This window comes from Vipera berus (genome assembly GCF_964194415.1).
Source record: "Vipera berus genome assembly, chromosome: 11".
In the NCBI taxonomy this organism is placed as follows: Eukaryota; Metazoa; Chordata; class Lepidosauria; order Squamata; family Viperidae; genus Vipera; species Vipera berus.
In genome coordinates this window covers 14,610,202-14,628,903 of record NC_138214.1, presented here as the reverse complement: position 1 = coordinate 14,628,903, position 18,702 = coordinate 14,610,202, and the positions used below count along the sequence as shown (strand labels likewise).

Here is an 18,702-nt window from a genome sequence, read left to right as displayed (position 1 = left end):
TAGTAAGATGTGTCTCTAATCTTCAGGCAGCTAGTGTTGGTGTAGGCCAGGGGTAGGCAACCTCGGCTCTTTGATGACTCATGGACTTCAACTCCCAGAATTCCTGAGTCAGCTATGCTGACTCAGGAATTCTGGGAGTTGAAGTCCATGAGTCATCAAAGAGCCGAGGTTGCCTACCCTTGGTGTAGGCTAATACATTTCATTTCAGGAATATTTGACTCTTTCCAAGAACAGTTTGCCCAAGTTTCTGATATTAATTTTTCTACTCTCCAATATCCTGTGGCAGTGTTTCTCAACCTTAGCGACTTTAAAGACGTTGCTGGCAGGGGAATTGTGGGCACTGAAGTCCACTTGCTTTAAACTTGCTAAGGTTGAGAAACCCTGTTCTGTGGCAATATCTTCTGAGCTGGCTTGGCTAAATTGCACAGCAGTAAATTTTTGGTTTTGTATCTGTTGCTGCTGTCGCCTACTTACTGCAGTCTTTTCTGTTGGGGGATGCTGTAGTTCTAGTTTGCTGCCCGTACAATGAAGTTCAGAAATATTCTGTAACAAGCAAATGCTTGGTCAAGCATGCTTTAAAATCTGCGAGGTTGATCCGAATTTTGATCACGTGACCCCAGGGACGCTGCCGCGGTCGTCAGGGCGAAAAACTGGTTGTAAGTCGCTTTATTCGGTGACGCTGTCACTTTGAACGGTCACGAAATGAACTATTGTTAAGTCGACAACTACCTGTATTGTTTTCAAGAGAAGGTTGTGGACATGGACAGGAAGTTACAGTGCCTACCGGGTGTTCAGCCCAATTGGGAGGGAAGTGAAGGTGTTCTACACAGCTGGTGCTTCCTGGTGTGACAAAATAGGCTACCACTAGCTTCAGGCGGCCCTCGCTTAATGATGGTACTTGGGATTGGCAACTCCATTACCAAGAGACGTGGTTGCAAAGCGCCGTATCACATGATTGTGCCAACTTAACAAAAGCAGTTAAGTTGGACTTGAACTGTTTGTGGGAACCTAAAAATTCTAGAGTCGGATGAGTCACGTTAAATCCACTTCCTCAGGGTCTGCTCTTCTACTATACTATTGTTCTGACTGTTGTTATTGGTGACAGGAGATAGGCATAAACATCAGTACTTGGTGAGCAAACAAAGAAATCTGTGGGCATCAAGTCTATTGGGATCCAAAACAACCACTTGATTGGATCGAAAAAGCCATCATGTTCTCTCCTTCCAAGGACTTTCAGGAAGTGATGAATACTTAAATCTGATCATCTTGTGAGATTCACAGTCTCTTTCTTCTAAAAATGTGTTTTTCAATAATGACCGCTTTTAAGAAGTATGTACCAATTCCCAGGAATTGTGGGAATTGAAGTTCGTAACTCTTAAATTTGCTGTGGTTGAGAAAACGCTATTCTAGAATAAATTTCAGGGTGGTTGCTGCTGCTGCTGTTACAAGGATTAGATGAGTAATTTTAGAGCTGTTTTGATTTTCCTTCTTAGGAGAAGTTGCCATTACAGAAACACAAATCTAGAAACCGTCTTGACAAAAGTAGCAGAATAACAGAGTTGGAAGGGACCTTGAAGGTCTTCTAATCCAGCCCCTCACGCACAAGAAGGAGACTTATGCCAATTTGGACAAGTGGTTGTGCAGTCTCTTTTTAAAAGCCTCCAGTGATGGAGCACCCACAACTTCTGAAGGCAAGCTGGTCCCCTGGTTAATAATACGTCTTTCAGGAAATTTCACCTTCCTGCTCTTAAAGATTTTTTTTTTTAAATTCCATTTATATCCCGCCCTTCTCCGAAGACTCAGGGCGGCTTACAAGCTTAGCAGTAGCCTTCATTCTATGTATATGCCTGCTTATTAGGGCTTTCACACACACCCCCAAGCGGCATTTTTACAAAGTCAGCTTATTGCCCCCAACAATCTGGGTCCTCATTTTACCTACCTCGGAAGGATGGAAGGCTGAGTCAACCTTGAGCCTGGTGGGACTCGAACCTGCACTAATTGCAGGCAGCTGGTGTTACTTAAGGAGACATTAGCCCACTGCTCCACCAAGGCTTTGATTGTACTGAGCAGCAAAATTTAATTTTAGCCACTTGAGACAGATGTTTCTACAAATTTAGGACTACTCCTGTACCATTTATGTTTGGATTATAAGTCAAATCAGGGCAGATGATAGAACAGACAAGGGGATGTCTATCAAGGAGTCAACCTTTGATCAGCGAGTCGTAACTACAGTACAGTTTTAGATTAATATCAATGTAGTTGTGATGTGCGTTCCTGGCATAATGTAAAATACATGTAGATTTTAATATCTGCTGTTCTACAGTCATGCCAACGTGAGCAAAAACTGTTGGTTCTTACAGGTTTTCCTGCTGAGAATTTCCAAGTTCATGAAAAACAAATTGCTTCAGATTATCTCAGAAGAGACGAAGAGTTCCAAAGCTCAGTACATGCTGTTATTACTTGGGGCTGCAAAAAAACAACAGCCCAGTGAAACTTTCACTTCCCATAAATATCTGATATTAACGTGTGTAACCTGCTACCCTGTTGATTAAGTCATAACATCTTCTGAGACTAGACATGACGTGCTGTAGGAAGGAAATGTAGAGCAAGCAATGTGGGAACTAGGTTTTTGGTGGCAGCTGTATGAGGGTAGTTCTTCTTGTCTTCTCCGATGACACAAAAGTCTCCCTTCTCAGGTAGAGCCCCTTTTGTTTATAAATTGGCACGGGGGAAAAAATAGCTTAAGAACACAGAATCAGCATCTTCATAAACAATTTAGGTGAGGGGATAGGCGGGGAACTCATCAAATTAGCAGACGACACTAAACTGACAGGAATAGCCATCAGCTCAGAAGACAGGCTCAAGAACCATATGGATCTCGACAGACTTGAACCCTGGGCCCGATTTAACAAAATGAAATGCAACATAGAGGAAAAGTAAGGTTTTACCCAGGCAAGAAAAACCAAATGTACAGGTACAGATTAGGTGAAACGTGGCTCAATAGCAGTAACTGCGAGAGGGATCTTGGAGTCCTAGTGAACAGTCCCTTAAATATGAGCCAGCCGTGTGCTGCAGCTGCCAAAAAAGCCAACACAGTCGTAAGCTGCATTCACAGAGGGGTAGAATCAAGATTACATGAAGTGTTAATGCCACTTTACAATGCCTTGGTAAGGCCACACTTGGAATACTGCATCCAGTTTTGGTCGCTGCGATGTAAGAAAGATGCTGAGACTCTAGAAAGAGTGCAGAGAAGAGCAACAAAGAGGATCAGGATGTTAAAATGTATGAAGAACAGTTGCAAGAATTAAATATGTGTAAGGACCCGCTTCAAAACCCCTTCCCAAGAAAGCAGAACTCTTGGAACGGAGTCATCCCAAAAGGAACTTTTATTAGGAGAAGTTGACAGCAGGCATAGAAGGCAGGCTCTGAAGGTTTCCCACTCAGATAAGTAGGTTAAAGAAGCAAGAAGCAAACCCCACCCTAATGGTTTAATGCAGGGGTAGGCAACCTCGGCTCTTTTATGACTCATGGACTTCAACTCCCAGAATTCCTGAGAGTTGAAGTCCATGAGTCATAAAAGAGCCAAGGTTGCCTACCCCTGGTTTAATGAAAAGAAGGACTCCAGGCAACAGTGATAGCAGTCTTCCAGTATTTGTGGGGTTGCTATAAAGACAAGGGGATCAACCTATTTTCCGTAGTACCAGAAGGCAAAACAAGAAACAATGGATGGAAACTAATCCAGGAGAGAAAAGCCATCTAGAACTAAGCAGAAATTTCCTGAAAATGGAACAGCTTGGCTCCAGAAGTTGTGGGTGCTCCATCACTGGAGGCTTTTAAGAAGAGACTGGACAGCCTTTTTGTCTGGAATGGTGGAGGGTCTCCTGCTTGAGCAGGGGATTGGACTAGATGACCTCCAAGGTCCCTTCAATTCTGCTATTCTGTTCTGTAGGATGATGACGTACGAGACTATTTCTCATGTCTAGTTCAGAGCCAGTATTGCTCAGGAATTGTGTCATTTCCCATAGTTGAAATTCATGGAATGACTCCTTGGCTTCTGGCATCCACATTATCTGGTCTGCCTTCAATTTTCCACAGTTTCAGCATTGCTAGAAGAATTCTTACAACATACACAGCGCTGATAACTTTCTCAACTTATTAAATCCGATTGCATAAAAGATGAAATCGCAGCTTGGTGGCAACCCCTATCAAGCCTTGGCGGATTAGAGAAGCTAAGTGAAGTCAGACTTGATTCCTACTTGGCTAGGAGATCCCAGAAATTAACGGATCTGAAGGCTAGACTGAGAAATTGAAAAGAGCACCTTGGAAGAAAGAAATGGCTATCCACTTTTGTATACTTGCCAAGGAAACCACAGGAATAAATCCAGGAAGTCAACCTGGAGTTGAGCTCACATCAAAGCCGGCTCCATTTTTGAATTGATCAAAGCTTATATTTATAGATTACCTGAGTGAACTTCACTCTGTGCCATGGGCGGTATACATAACAATATTTGCTGACACTTCCTGTTATTCTTGGCTGCTGGCGATAAACTGGCGCAAAGTTTATCTAACGTTGCATGTTTTTTTTTAAAAAAAAAACATAAAGCAAGCTTGGCAACCGGGCCTGAAGTCTTCATAGAATAAGCAGTCTTTTGTGAGCGCACAGTCATAATTAACTGGCAAACGCAAACCATTCAAAGTACTTCATTTTAAAAACTTGGTGGAGCAGAGGAACAAGATTTCTAACTGTTGTTGTATGGCAGTCTTTGCAAGCCTTAGCTGGGTTCATTAAATTTCTCAGTTGCCATTTCTGGATCTGCATCTGCCAACCTGGAGCATCAAAGCAGAACGGGCAGTCTAAAGGCTAAGCGGATTTGAGCACCTGAATAAATAGCAATTTCTCTTTCTGTTCAGATTGTGAGAAAGCCCTAGAGGGGGAAAGCCCTGGAGAATGTTAGGGAGGAGATAGAGAATTAGGGGCAAGGAAGAAGTTAAGGGGAAATAGAAGCCTTCCCAAAGAAAGAATAAAATTTGGGGTTTTTATCCGTTGGACTTGGACGTTTTCCGGGCATATGGGTTGTCTGCCACTTACGCTGGTTTCAGCATAACATCATAATTGGGACCAGAATTTCCCTGGCTAAGCAAGGCGGTGGTTAATCTGTTGATTTTCATTGTTTGGGCTGCTTTGAAGCATGCTGTACAAAGAATTGGCCTGTCTGGACTTTGCTTCTTGACCACAAAAAATCAAATGCCAGTTTGTGTGGTGTGAGTTTCTTACTCTTTGGCTGTGTCTCCCTATATTTCAGTCCAATCTGTTAAAGAGTTGCGTCATTGCCCTTTAATTTATTTATCCATAAATCCGCCCAGCTCTTTTAACTGCTCTGGTTAGCAATCTTTCCATTTGCTGAGTTAGCTGGTGAAGCATGGCTACCACGAATGTTGGCTTGCCTCCAGCCATGGAGGAGAAACCCTCTTCATAGAGTAATCTCTGATGTATTGATAGGGATATGCCACAGTGATGGCAATAATACAGGTGTAGCCCTTGACCTATGAACACAATTGAGGCCAAAATGTACGTTGCTAAACGAGACAGTTTTAGGACCTTTCTTGTCACAAGGGAATTATTGCGGTTCTTAAGTTAGCAACACGGTTGTGAAGTGAAGCTGGCTCCCTCAGATTGCAAAAGGGAATCACATGACCCCCGGGGACACAGCGACCGTCATAAATACAAACCAGTTGCCAAGTGTTTGAATTTTAATCTCTTTGACCATGGGGATGCTGCAACGGTCGTAAGTGTGAAAAAATGGTCATATAAGTCATTTTTTTCCGGCGTCGTCATAACTTTGAACAGCCACTAAATAAACTGTTGTAACTCGAAGACTAACCTGTACTTGCATTTTGGTGCCTTTTAAAATATTGTAGTTATTCTGTAAAAGTGCGTTCATGGTGCAGAAAGGAGATACAGTGATATTAGCTCGGTAGAAGAGGTGGTGCATTAGGGGTAGGCAACCTTGGCTCTTTTACGACTCGTGGACTTCAACTCCCAGAATTCCTGAGCCAGCCACGCTGAGGGGAAAGGGAGAGGTTTCCAAGCTGAGCCACGCTGGCTTAGGAATTCTGGGAGTTGAAGTCCACGAGTCATAAAAGAGCCAAGGTTACCTACCCCCGGATTAGGTGATAGGGATGAAAACTTGAGAAAGCCTTGTGTGATAAGGGTTCACTCCCTCTCCTAACCTTCCAACAACTGATAAAAACTTGTTCTGTTCCGGCACTTCTTTGGGACTTGAGCACAGTAAAGCTCAATATTTACCACTTGGAATGTATTGAAATATATTTTCCAATTCATTCTTGTATCACTTGAACATGGGACAAGCAACATTTCCTAGAATTTTGTACAGCACAGAGGGCATCCTTGCCAGATAAATTAGGGGAAACAATTTATTTTTTGAGCTGCAATGATTACCCTTAGTATTAAGAAAGTTGATCAAAGACCAAGGTTTTATTTGGAGTTTCATAATATCTATGCCCATGTTTATTATGTTTGATAAATGGCCAGAGTCTCTTTGCCTCTTTGCATTATCTTCTGATTTTCAGTTGATTTTATTATCCTTCATAATTGACAAAACATTGATACTGATTTAGACTCCAGTTAAATCAACATATCCATATATCATTCTATATATATGGAAGTGTACGGTCAGCTAAGCACTAGGAAGCAACTAGCGATTTAGTACAGTAAGGAAATAGGATTTCCCAATTGCTTATGCTGAAGCATAATCTCTACCTGCCAATCACTTCAGCAAAACAGCTACTGTTTCCTGATGTCATTGACCATTAAGGCAAAGAATCTCTTAATCTGACTTTTAAAATGATGACTTAAATACTTCACTTCGCATGCAGCTATTAATACAGATTTTTTTTTTACTTACGACAGAAAAGCATGAATAGGTCAACATTTAAAGAATTGAGGTTTGTTTTAGATACGTGATGATTAAGTTGATGGTTAATAACACTAACTATTATTTTTTTTTAATGCTGGTAGTGTCTGCTGCCTTCTAAGAAATCAAGTGAAAATTAGAAATTTAGCAGAGCAGGACACTTACTTACAGCATTAAATGTGCTCAAACACAGGCGGGCTAGATGTTTTCCAACGATTCTTCCATCTGGGTTCCACATGTAGCAGGAAGATTGATTTCATAGCATAAATAGACTCCTGGATGCCTTTCTTTCTTAAAAGAAATGTTTTCCATATTCAGCTTCATTTTACAAAAACCGGAAACCGAGGTGGAAGATGCTACACATATGGAAGAATGGTTGGTGACAGATTTTGCTGAAATAGAGATTAACTTCTTTGGTTAGAGAAAAGACATTATCTACATTTATGGCAGGCGCAAAGAATCAGAGCCAAAGGTTAAGTGGCATTTCAGAAGATTTATTGCTCAAGCCTCTACACAATCTAGTCAACTAAAGTTAGATGCAAAATTGGCACCAGATAAGGATCAAAAGAAGTCAAGAGGGCTTGGGATTGGACCACTTGTGGCAATGTAAGGACTTATGACTTGTTTAACTTCGTTCCCCAACTCTTGCCTGCTCTCCTCCTACAATTTATTGGTGACTGGAAGCCTCTTATGGATATTTTTCATAAATATAAAAACTTGTGATTTATGGTCCTGATGATTAGATAGGATAAATTATAGAAAGGCAGACAAAATGATAAAAGCCTAGTAAGATCACACCTGGAATACCGCAGCCAATTTTGGTCACCATATCACAAAAAAGATGTTGAAAGTTTGGAAAAAATTCAGAGAAGAGCAACTGAGATGATCAAAGGCCTGGAGACTAAAACATACGAAGAACGGCTGCGGAACTTGGGTTTGGCTAGTCTAAAGAAAAGAAGAAATAGGGGAGACATGATAGCAGTGTTCCAGTATCTGAGGGGCTGCCACAAGGCAGAGGGGACCAGGTTGTTCACCAAAGCACCAGAGGGAAGGACGAGAAATGATGGTTGGAAACTGATCAAAGAGAGAAGCAACCTAGAATTAAGGAGAAAGTTGCTAACAGTGAGGACAATCAACCAGTGGAACAGCTTGCCACAAGAAATCATGGGCACTCCATCACTAGAGATTTTTAAGAAGAGACTTTACATTCACCTGTCTGAGATTGTATAGGTTCTCATTCTATTCTGTTCTGTTCTATATTCTGTTCTGTTCTATATTCTATTCTGTTCTGTTCTATTCTTAGAGAGGTTAAGAGATATTTCTACTTAAAGCTGTTGTGAAAAATATCGGAAACTCTTTTTTCTTCAACTATTTTTCTTGCACTGTTCGCTTTTTCTTTGATTTCTTTTTCTTCTGTCTTCTTTACATTTTAGTTGTTCATTTTTATCTTGTTTAAAAGTATTAACACAAAGCACATACCAAAGGAACTAAGGCTTTGGGTGCTAAGCTCAGCTTGGAACGTGGAAGGAGAATGGAAGTGTTGTATTGTAACCTGTGATTCTTTGGATGAAGTTTGGAAACTATGATGACATCACCGGCAGAAACCAGTATATGATAGCTTGACCCAAGCTCTGAGTTTTTCCAAGTTCAGCTTGGAAGTAGTTGTCATTTCTCATCTCAGAAAAAGTTTTATTTTAATCAAGGAGATTAAAAAGTGTACCTTGGAAGGAATCCACCCGTAGCATTTATGCACAGTCCGTCTCCAGTTCATTTCTCCCTTGAGGACTGACAAAACATCTCTCTTGCTTTATTGGCTTTGCAGATTAAAAAGTGCCTGTGATAACAGAAACACCTAACCTTTTTGTGCTGCTAGGTCTAATTACTCCTAAATGCCATAGTCACAAATACCACCTGTCCCTACTACTACTTCATCATCATCTGTGTGATCCTCGTATATTGCAGTTCATTTATGGCAAAGACTTGATACCATTTTAGTAAAGTGCATCGCATATGGATGGCGCTTTTAAATGATCAAGTTTATTTATTACCAGCAGTTCTCTCGCAGCAGGAAACTTGAAAATTAGCAGCTTAAACAGATTAAATTACCCTATAATTATCTACAGTAGTTTCTCAGTGTGGAAACTTACTGTGGCCTGCTAAATAGAGCCTCATTGGCTGCGTTTGCGGTCTTGGCTTCTTTCATCATCTTCTCTGAGCAAAAGTTGGTCAAGACAGGTCTGCTGGCTTACTGCTAATTGATCTCTTGCTCTACTGTTCTGTAACTAGAGGGTCAGTCCAGTGGTGGGATTCAGCCAGTTCGCACCACTTCAGCAGAACCGGTCGCTAATTTTTTTCTTGCCCAGGCCCAGAATGGACTTCTGGAAGTGGCATCCACACAGAGAACCGGTTGTTCCCCTGTTTGAATCCCACCACTGGGTCAGTCATATATCGTTCTACCCGTCTCTAGGACAGTGATGGCAAACCTTTTAGAGACCTAGTGCCCAAACTGCAACCCAAAACCCACTTATATATTGCCGGGTGGGCGTGGCCCATTGGGTGGGTGTGGCTGCGGTGGTAACGGCAGACTGGGTGGGACTAAAAAGTTCAATCAATCAATTCCAACTTTGCGAGATCTTTTTTTTCCCCACGAGAAGTTGAAATTGATTGATTGATTGAACCTGTTTTTTCTCCAAAGGGTGGCAGAGGCCTAAAGCGAAAAGGTTTTATGAAACCCAGTGAAGGCCTAGGACTGGGGCGACGGCCCACAGAGAGGGCTTTGCGTGCCACCTGTGGCACACGTGCCATAGGTTCGCCACCACGGCTCTAGGAGAGTAACAGCAATGGTCACGCTGGCTGAGGAATTCTGGCAGTTGAAGTCCACAAGTCATAAAAGGGCCAAGTTTGAAGACCCCTGCACTAAACCAAACTAAAGTTCAATTCACTCTCTTTTTGACGTCCAATTTATCTGTGACAAACTATATTGCTGTAATTTTGAACTGTCAAATAATCCAATGTTATAGCATACTTTAATTTTCTATGCCTAATATTGTGGGGGTTTGACATGAGAAAGAGTGTTTCATTCTTTTTATAATACCCTGCCCAAAAAGCAATCGAAAAAGAAGCAGTACTCCAATAAAGCTAGTAAGATAAACTCTATAAAACAGCCAGTAAATTCCACACCTTCCCTTCACCAGTGGTGTTACCTAGTCTGCTGATGAAACGTCTTCAGAAAGACTAGCAAATTTAGAAATCACCAAGAAAAATATTCTAAAGCAGGTGTCCCCAACTCCCGGTCCGTGAACCGGTACCGGGGCCGCAGCATGCCAGTAACCGGTCCACACAAACAAGCAAAACCCCATCCACGGGATGAAGGCAGCACACAAAACCAGGCCCCCCTCCAGTCCGCAGAAAAACCTCTCCATGTTAGCGGTCTCTGGTGCCCAAAAGGTTGGGGACTTCTGTTCTAAAGAGTTTAGAAAAAGGTGCACGCAGCCAACATTTAAGAGATATTTTGGTAATGGAGGCAAACACCATTTTACAGGCAGAGTTTGATTCTCCAGGATGGCTAGCACCCTGGTCATTCTTCTTTTTTTCTTTCTCTCATTTCACAGCCCGCTCTTCGTAACGTGGAAGATTGGTCGAGATAAAAGGTTGCGTGGATGTATAGGTACCTTTTCTGCCATGAACCTGCATTCAGGACTCAGGGAGTACACGCTAACTAGGTAAGACTTCCGTCGTTGCCCTCTTCACTTTGAAGAGAGTTGTAATTTATTACCAATTACATTACTAAATTCGGCCCACTGGAATTGTTGAGCTTCTGCTCTCCACTAAGATTTTTTTTTCCCTATCCCGAATCTCCCCACTTCCTTTTTATTTCCTTTCCCAACTGGCATCTTGGTATGCTGTCTAGGATTTGGAAGCACCTGGGCCCTTTGCCAGGTCATTCGGTCCATTATTTTTTTTTATTAACGGTCACAGACCAGCAAACTTGCCGGGTCATTTTTGAATAATTCCTCACAGTTTTCTTTCAAATTTAGAAACCCCATTTTTTCTGTCGCCGGAAGTCTCTTGGGCATTGGAAACTATGCCCTTATTTTAGAATGTTCTACTTCTGAACTAAGTACAAAGCCTGGTGTCCAAATTCCTGTTGAGCAGTGGTGACGTTTGGTCTGTTTCAGGCCAAGCCTTTTGTGACACTTGGCCTGTTTTGTATGCATAAGCCACGTTTGAAAAGTGTGTCCTTTTGCTTAGCTAGTGGATCGTGAGCTGTAAGTTTTTAACGGCACCTTAATTAAAATTGGCTGGCTCGGTGGGGGATATAGAAAGACGGAACATTTTGAAATGAAATGCGAAATGAAAGAATTGCTCCGTGGCTGAGCTAGGATGCTTCCCGTTCTCAGGCTAAATTAATTCTTTGAATGGGGACATTAGGAGTGGAGGTCCAGAGCTCTGAAGACAGAGTATGAAGCTCGGAAAACATTCCAATCAATTGTTATCCAGTACTTGGAGATAAGAGCTTTCATTCTTGAAAGTATCCGTGGAGATACTTAGTCCTCCAGGTCACAGTGGTCCCGAAGGTGCTTTTTCAAGAGGCAACTGGACTTCCTTTGTTTTCCTTGGAAGACGTTTCGCTTCTCCTCCGAGAAGCTTCTTCAGCTTAGAGCGTGAAAAAGCACCTTTGGGACATTCTTGAAAGCACTTAATAGATCTAGAGCAGGGGTAGGCAACCATGGCTCTTTTATGACTCGTGGACTTCAACTCCCAGAATTCCTGAGCCAGCATGGCTCAGCACAGAAACCTCTCCATTTCTCCTCAGCGTGGCTGGCTCAGGAATTCTGGGAGTTGAAGTCCACGAGTCATAAAAGAGCCAAGGTTGCCTACCCCTGGACTAGAGTATATAGGTCTAATATTGACTCCTTGAAGTTAAAAATACTTCATGTTTCCAATAATAGGGGCTTGCTGGATTTAATGTTAATACCTCGTACTCTTGATAGTAATTTTAGCCATGATAAGTAGGTGCTAATCTGCCACCAGGTATCACAAGAAAAATACATGTGCATGTGTCACATGGTATTTTATTTTATTATTTTTTATTATTTTATTTTATTTTAGCTTTGGACTCATAAAACAAATACAGATTATCCTTGACTTGCGATCAAAATTGAGGCCAAAATTTCCACCGCTAAGCAAGGCAGTTTGTTAAGGAATTTTGCCCCCATTTTATGACTTTTCTTGCCACAGTTGTTAAGTGAATCGCTGCAGTTGTTAAATTAGTGGCACAGTTGTGAAGTGAATCTGGCCTCCCCATTGACTTTGCTTGTCAGAAGGTCGCGAAAGGTGATGACGTGACCCTGGGACGCTGCGACCATCATAAATAAATATGAACCAGTTGCCAAGCACCCAAATGTTGATCACGTGACCGGGGGGGATGCGGCAATGGTGGTAAGTGTGAAAAATGGTCATAACTCACTTTTTCAGTGCCCTTGTAACTTTGAGCGGTCACTAAATGAACTCTTGTAAGTTGAAGACTGCCTGTACACATTTGAGCATGGTGTTTTTTTCCCCTCATTCTGCATTATGGAGTGAGATTAGGAATCCAACCCAACCGTGAAGAGAGCAGTTGTCACCAAGGGGAAGTAGTAATATTTGAAATTCACTGCATGGTTTTGCTCACACCGTGGTTGCAATTTACATGCAATGGTAAGCTGGAATTTAGAATTGCATGAATTAAAGAAGGAAGCCAGGCAAAGCCTTTGTCATTTATATATGAGTGAGGGATTGTTGTTTTAAAAAGCTCTGCGGACTTCTCAAAAAAAAAACCCCAAAATTTGCTTTTTAAAAAACATAATTCCACAGACACACACAAGTTTGAACCAGAATCTGCTGGTTTATTCCTTCTGGTACGTGAGCTTTGACTCTTGCTGGCAAATTTCTTCTCATTCGTATAACTAAATTCCCTGCCATTCTGTGCAAACATTTATTTTGATAGGTTGGTTTTCCGATATGAAATTTTTTAAAAAAAAGGTTTTAACTCTGGGATGCTACATTAATAGCAAGTATAAAAGACAACTTTTCCCTTCTTCCAATAATGTAAAGAATAGTACTATTTTAATCCAGTGCAAAATTTGGATCTTCAGAATATTATGGTCAAGACCAGTATGTGTTTATGGAAAGTAACACGAATAGGCTGGTGATATATTTTTTTTCAGGTGTGAACACTTCTACATCAGAGTAAAAAGGCTTCTGATTGCTTCAAATTTAGGTGTTAAAGAACAAGTAGATAATAATTTTCGTTCAGTGAAATGGACAATTCTTGGTTATTTGTTTATTTAAAGAGGAGATGTTACAACTCACTAGGTAAGGAACTCCAAACCAGGAAATCAACTCCATGGGAAGGCTGGAACTACTTTTATTGAGATTGGCTATAATTAACAGAATCTTGCCAGTCTGAATGTGCTGTATTTCTTCCTCCTCCTTACATAACTAGCAAATTAGGGAGATGTCTGTCTAACCTAGGGGTGGGGAACTTTGGCTCTTTTATGACTTGTGAACTTCAATACCCAGAATTCCTGAACCAGCCAAGCTGATTCAGGAATTCTGGGAGTTGAAGTCCACAAGAGCCAAGGTTGCCTACCCCTGGTCTAACCCATAGATGAATGTTGTCTGGGCATCCTGGACTTAAATAATGATTTAGGCCCTTTGCTAGGCAACAGCACCTGCATACTTCAGTCAAAATCATCTTGCTCACTCTCTACATACAGGTAAATCCTTGACTTACGACCACAATTTAGCCCAACATTTATGTTGCTAAGCGAGAAATTTGTTAAGTGAATTTTGCCCCATTTTATGACCTTTCTTGCCACAATTGTTAAGTGAATCATTGCAGTTGTGAGGTTGGTAACATGGTTGTTAAGTGAATCTGGCTTCCCCCATTGACTTTGCTTGATGGAAGGTCGCAAAAGGGGATCACGTGAGCCCCGGGACACTGCGACCGTCATAACTGTGAGCCAGATTTTGATCATGTGACCATGGGGATGCTGCAGTGGTCATAATTATGAAAAATGGCCGTAAGTTGCTTTTTTCAGTGTCGTCGTAACTTTGAACGGTCACTAAATGAACTGTTGTAAGTTGAGGAACACCTGTATTTAAGAAGCAAAATATTCCATTGAATGGGAAATTATGAACATAGCAAAGCCTGTTGTTGTTGTTAGCTGCGAAGTCGTGTCCGACCCATCGCGACCCCATGGACAACGTTCCTCCAGGCCTTCCTGTCCTCTACCATCTTCTGGAGTCCATTTAGGCTCACACCTACTGCTTCAGAGACTCCATCCAGCCACCTCCTTCTCTGTCATCCCCTTCTTCTCTTGCCCTCCACCTTTCCCAGCATGAGGCTCTTCTCCAGTGAGTCCTTCCTTCTCATTAGGTGGCCAAAGTATTTGAGTTTCAACTTCAGGATCTGGCCTTCTAAAGAGCAGTCAGGGTTGATCTCCTCTAGGACTGACCGGTTTGATGGCCTTGCAGTCCAAGGGACTCGCAGGAGTCTTCTCCAGCACCACAGTTCAAAGGCCTCAATTCTTTGGCGCTCAGCCTTTCTTATGGTCCAGCTTTCACAGCCATACATTGCAACTGGGAAGACCATAGCCTTGACTATACGCACTTTTGTTGACAGGGTGATGTCTCTGCTTTTTAGTGTGCTGTCTAGATTTGCCATAGCTTTCCTCCCCAGGAGCAAGCGTCTTTTAATTTCTTGGCTACAGTCCCCATCTGCAGTGATCTTGGAGCCCAGGAAAATAAAATCTGTCACTACTTCCATTTCTTCCCCATCTATTTGCCAGGAATTGAGAGGGCCGGATGCCATGATCTTGGTTTTCTTAATGTTTGATCGCCTTGCAGTCTAAGGGACTCGCAGGACTATAGCAAAAGATACCTCCTTATTTCACATCAAAAACTAATTCTGCTCTAATAATTGTAAGCAAGGAAGCCTAGCATTTTAAAAAGTAGTATTCGTTTCATAACAAAATTGGTTTCAAAGTGCATCTTGCTTTTAAGTAGACACACTTAAAAGACTTTGCTAAGTGTTGTCCCAGTGCAAGATTATATTGTAAGTTTACATCCACCACTTGCTTCGTTGCTGTCAGGTGTGCTATGAGCCAATTGTCAATTAAAAGATTGGGCAGTGCTAAAAGCCTAACAACAGCAAGAAACGCTTTTACTGGCCTTCTGAAATTCTTCCATAAATTGATCGACTCGGTTCGCTTGGAACGTCAAGCCCCCAGAATTGTCACAGGATTGTAGATGAGGAGCAGGTTGGGTTCTCAAAGATGATAGAGGTTGTGGGGATCAGATCTCCTTCAGCCACCATTCAAGGCAGGAATCCCAGTTTCCATGCTCTTTTATCACCTGCCATTTTTCTCCTCCTTTGAGGAAGAAAGAACCAGGGTAGACAGGCGGGGAAGTAGGCTTCCTTTGATTTGCTGTGGGATCTTAATTTTCTCCTTAGGCAACCAGGGTTACTAATGCCAAGAAATCATCTCGTAAAGGAAATCGATATTCTGCCACCGTTGTCCAGTAATTTATGAATTTAAGGAGCAAGAGCCTCAGAAGAAAGCTGCCTTCTTTGCTAATGAGATCCCACCCTGGCCCACTTTGCCAAGTAGAACCATGGTTTGTGACCACTTTGTGGTTCCCTTGAGAAGTTGCAGTCCACCTCTACATCACACTAACTTCCATTATTGTGAAGTGTTGCTTAACCCGATTTCCTATCACAGGGAAATGGTTGACTTAGCAACCACTCCTTTGGTGACGGTGTCAAGTTACAAGAGCACCGGGGGGGGGGGGGGAAGTAACCTATGACGGTTTTTCACACTTGCAATCCTTACAGCATCCCCATGGTCATGTGATCGAAATTCAAACACTCGGCAACCGGCCTGTGTTTATGACGGCCGCAGCCTCCCAGGGTCACGTGATCGACTTTTGTGACCTTCTGACAAGCAAAGTCAATGAGGAGGCCAGAGTCACTTAACAACCAGGTTACTAACTTAACAGCTGCAGGGATTCACTTAACAAGGGTGGCAGAACTCACTGAGCAACTGTCTCACTTAGCAATGGAAATTTTTGGCTCAGTTGTGGTCGTACGTTAAGGACTACCGGTGTTTCTTTTCCAAAAACCTTAGTCGAAATGACCCATTTTCTTACGACCCCCTTTAATTAAGGTCTGGAGAACAGGATCTTTCGGCAAGGGTTGTGGAATCACAATCTAATCCAGGGGTCTTCAAACCTGGCCCTTTTCTGACTTGTGGACTTCAATTCCCAGCATTGCTGGCTGAGGAATTCTGGGAGTTGAAGTCCACGAGTCATAAAAGGGCCAAGTTTGAAGAGCCCTGATCTAATCCATTGTCAGATACGCTCAGTGCTTTTTTTGTAAAAGAAAAAGGTGCCGGAACTCACACATGTCATACAACCCGCCTTGCCTACCCTACAAGGTTCCATCCAAAAAAGGTGCCGGAACTCCGTTCTGAGCATTCTATGAGAGAAAAAGCCCTGGATACGCTTATTTGCTTCTCTGCAAGGTGTACTTCTCTCAGCCTGTGTTTTTCTCAGTTTGTTAGTTTGAGACCAGTGCAACCTCCCGGTTTGTGCATCACTTTAAGCAAGAATGCCGACTTCAGGAACCACAATATAGGTGCAGCACTCCCCCCCCTTCTTTGTGACTTCTGCTTGGGTGAGTCAGCAACACACCATGTGTGGAAAACTGCTGCAACATTTCGACCTTGCAGCTTTGGGTTTATTGCAGTATTTCCCAAACGTGGGCAAAAAGTGGTTTTTCTTTGGGTAACAACGCACAAATTCATTACCCAATCACAACAGGGACATTGAAATGGATGTATAGTGCTTTATCTCTATCTCAACTTTCCGATAAGTGGTTTTGAGAGGAACATTTGGGAGATATTGGCTTATAGCATAATAATTCTGAAAAACAATCCTAAGTCCCTTTCTTCAATGCCGTTGCAACTTTGAACAGTCACTAAACAAATGGTTATAAGCCGAGGACTACTTGTATATTCCTAGCTATTTACTCATTTGATCTTTCTTTGTCCTCCCTGCAAGAGCTTTTCTGCTGGAAGGTTTGAAGGAGACTGAAAGAAAATATTTTTTCCAAAGGTTCCCTTGGGATTTGAAATTTTCATTGTGCCTTGAATCTGCATCTGCCCTTAATCCCCATGAGACAGTAGCAACTCCAGTTCTCCTTTAATTAGGCATGCTAAGTCATGCTATATATTAAACGTTATGCTGGCGTGTGCATGTGTTTGATCTTTTATGTTGCAAAGCCTTTTTGTATTGTTCAATTTGTCCGGTGCCTAGAAAGAAATTGTGTCACCGAACGTTTGAAGAAACCCCATGTCACAACCAGTGGATAAAAAGCTGCACGCAGCGGCCTAAAATTCTGCACATTTGTGACTTTGTAAAACTAGGATTCCTAGCTTAAAGTGATGCGCAAATGTACTTCATTTGGGTAACTGACATTTAAAGGAGTAAGATCTCTTCCATTTTTGACCGTTTTATTTTAGCATGTTTTTTTTTAAAGTCCTGTAGCTCAGAAGCTGGTCATTTTTGTGAACAGCTGAGAATTACAGAGGAGATACGACGTGCTTCAACACTATGGAATGGAAACACAGTTGTTTTACTCTGTTATGAATCCCTATGCAGAAAACCTTGGGTGATTTCTCCTCCACCTACAAAGAGATCTGAATTAAGGAGCACGGATGATCTGTCAGAATGATTTCCCAGTGTGAGATATTTTTATCCTTAACTTTGATACTATTGGATTAATGACTCAAAAGCCGAAGGATTAGAGAGTAACGGTCCAGTTCTTTAATTTTTTTCAACGGTTCTGCTTCATAAACCGACCTGTTGTTGCCACCTTTTTGAAGATGCTTCTGCTTTTTTGAGAGATTGTGTCTCGAGGTTTACATGGACTGCAGGCATTGGAGTTTCTGAAGTCCAGAAATCCAAAATCGTGACTTAGCATAGCTTCAGCTGACAGAACTGAAAACCATCTCATGTCTTTGTTCATGTCGGAAAGGAAGATCTGGGGAAAGTCTTAATATTTGCACACAAGTACAGGTGGTCCTCAATTTATAACCGGTCACTCAGCTGATTGAAGATAACAATGGACCCCCAAAAGATGATACAGGTAGTCCTCTGCTTACGACCACAATTTATGACCACAATTGACCCCAAAATTTATGTTGCTAAGCGAGAAGTCTGTTGATGTGAGTTTTGCCCCATTTTATGACCTTTCTTGCCACATTTTTTAATTGACTCACTGCAGTTGTTAAGTTAGTGACACGGTTGTTAAGTGAATCTGGTTTCCCCATTGACTATGCTTGTCAGCAGGTCGCAAAAGGGGATCACGTGACACCCCCCCCCAGGGACACTGCGACCGTCTTAAATATGAGTCAGTTGCCAAGCGCCTGAACTTTGATCCCATGACCATAGGGACGCTGCAGCATTCGTAAGTCTGAAAAATGGTCATAAATCACTTATATTTGGGCCGTGGTAAGTTTGAAGACTAAATGGAACCGTTGTAAGTCAAGCACTGCCTGTACTTATGACACAGACTTAAAAGTCCTGGTGGCTGCTCCCCCTCACCTTGGGGTCATGTGATTTCATTTTGGGTGCCTGGCAACCAGCCTTCCTGTACGGCCATTTACCTGGCCACAATTTACCAGTATTTACTTCCAGGTTCTTGGGGTGGGGGGAAAGC

General features: G+C 42.2%; 1 protein-coding gene across 1 annotated transcript in view; it reads left to right on the top strand.

Annotated features, from left to right (window-relative positions):
* AMMECR1 (AMMECR nuclear protein 1) overlaps positions 1–18,702 on the top strand; it is a gene marked incomplete at its 5' end in the record, with an annotated part of 83,211 nt that overhangs the window by 18,360 nt on the left and 46,149 nt on the right. The window contains one exon of the mRNA XM_081336701.1: positions 10,547–10,657. Within this exon, the coding sequence (XP_081192827.1) occupies positions 10,547–10,657 (111 nt within the window). The remainder of the gene's footprint in view (positions 1–10,546; positions 10,658–18,702) is intronic.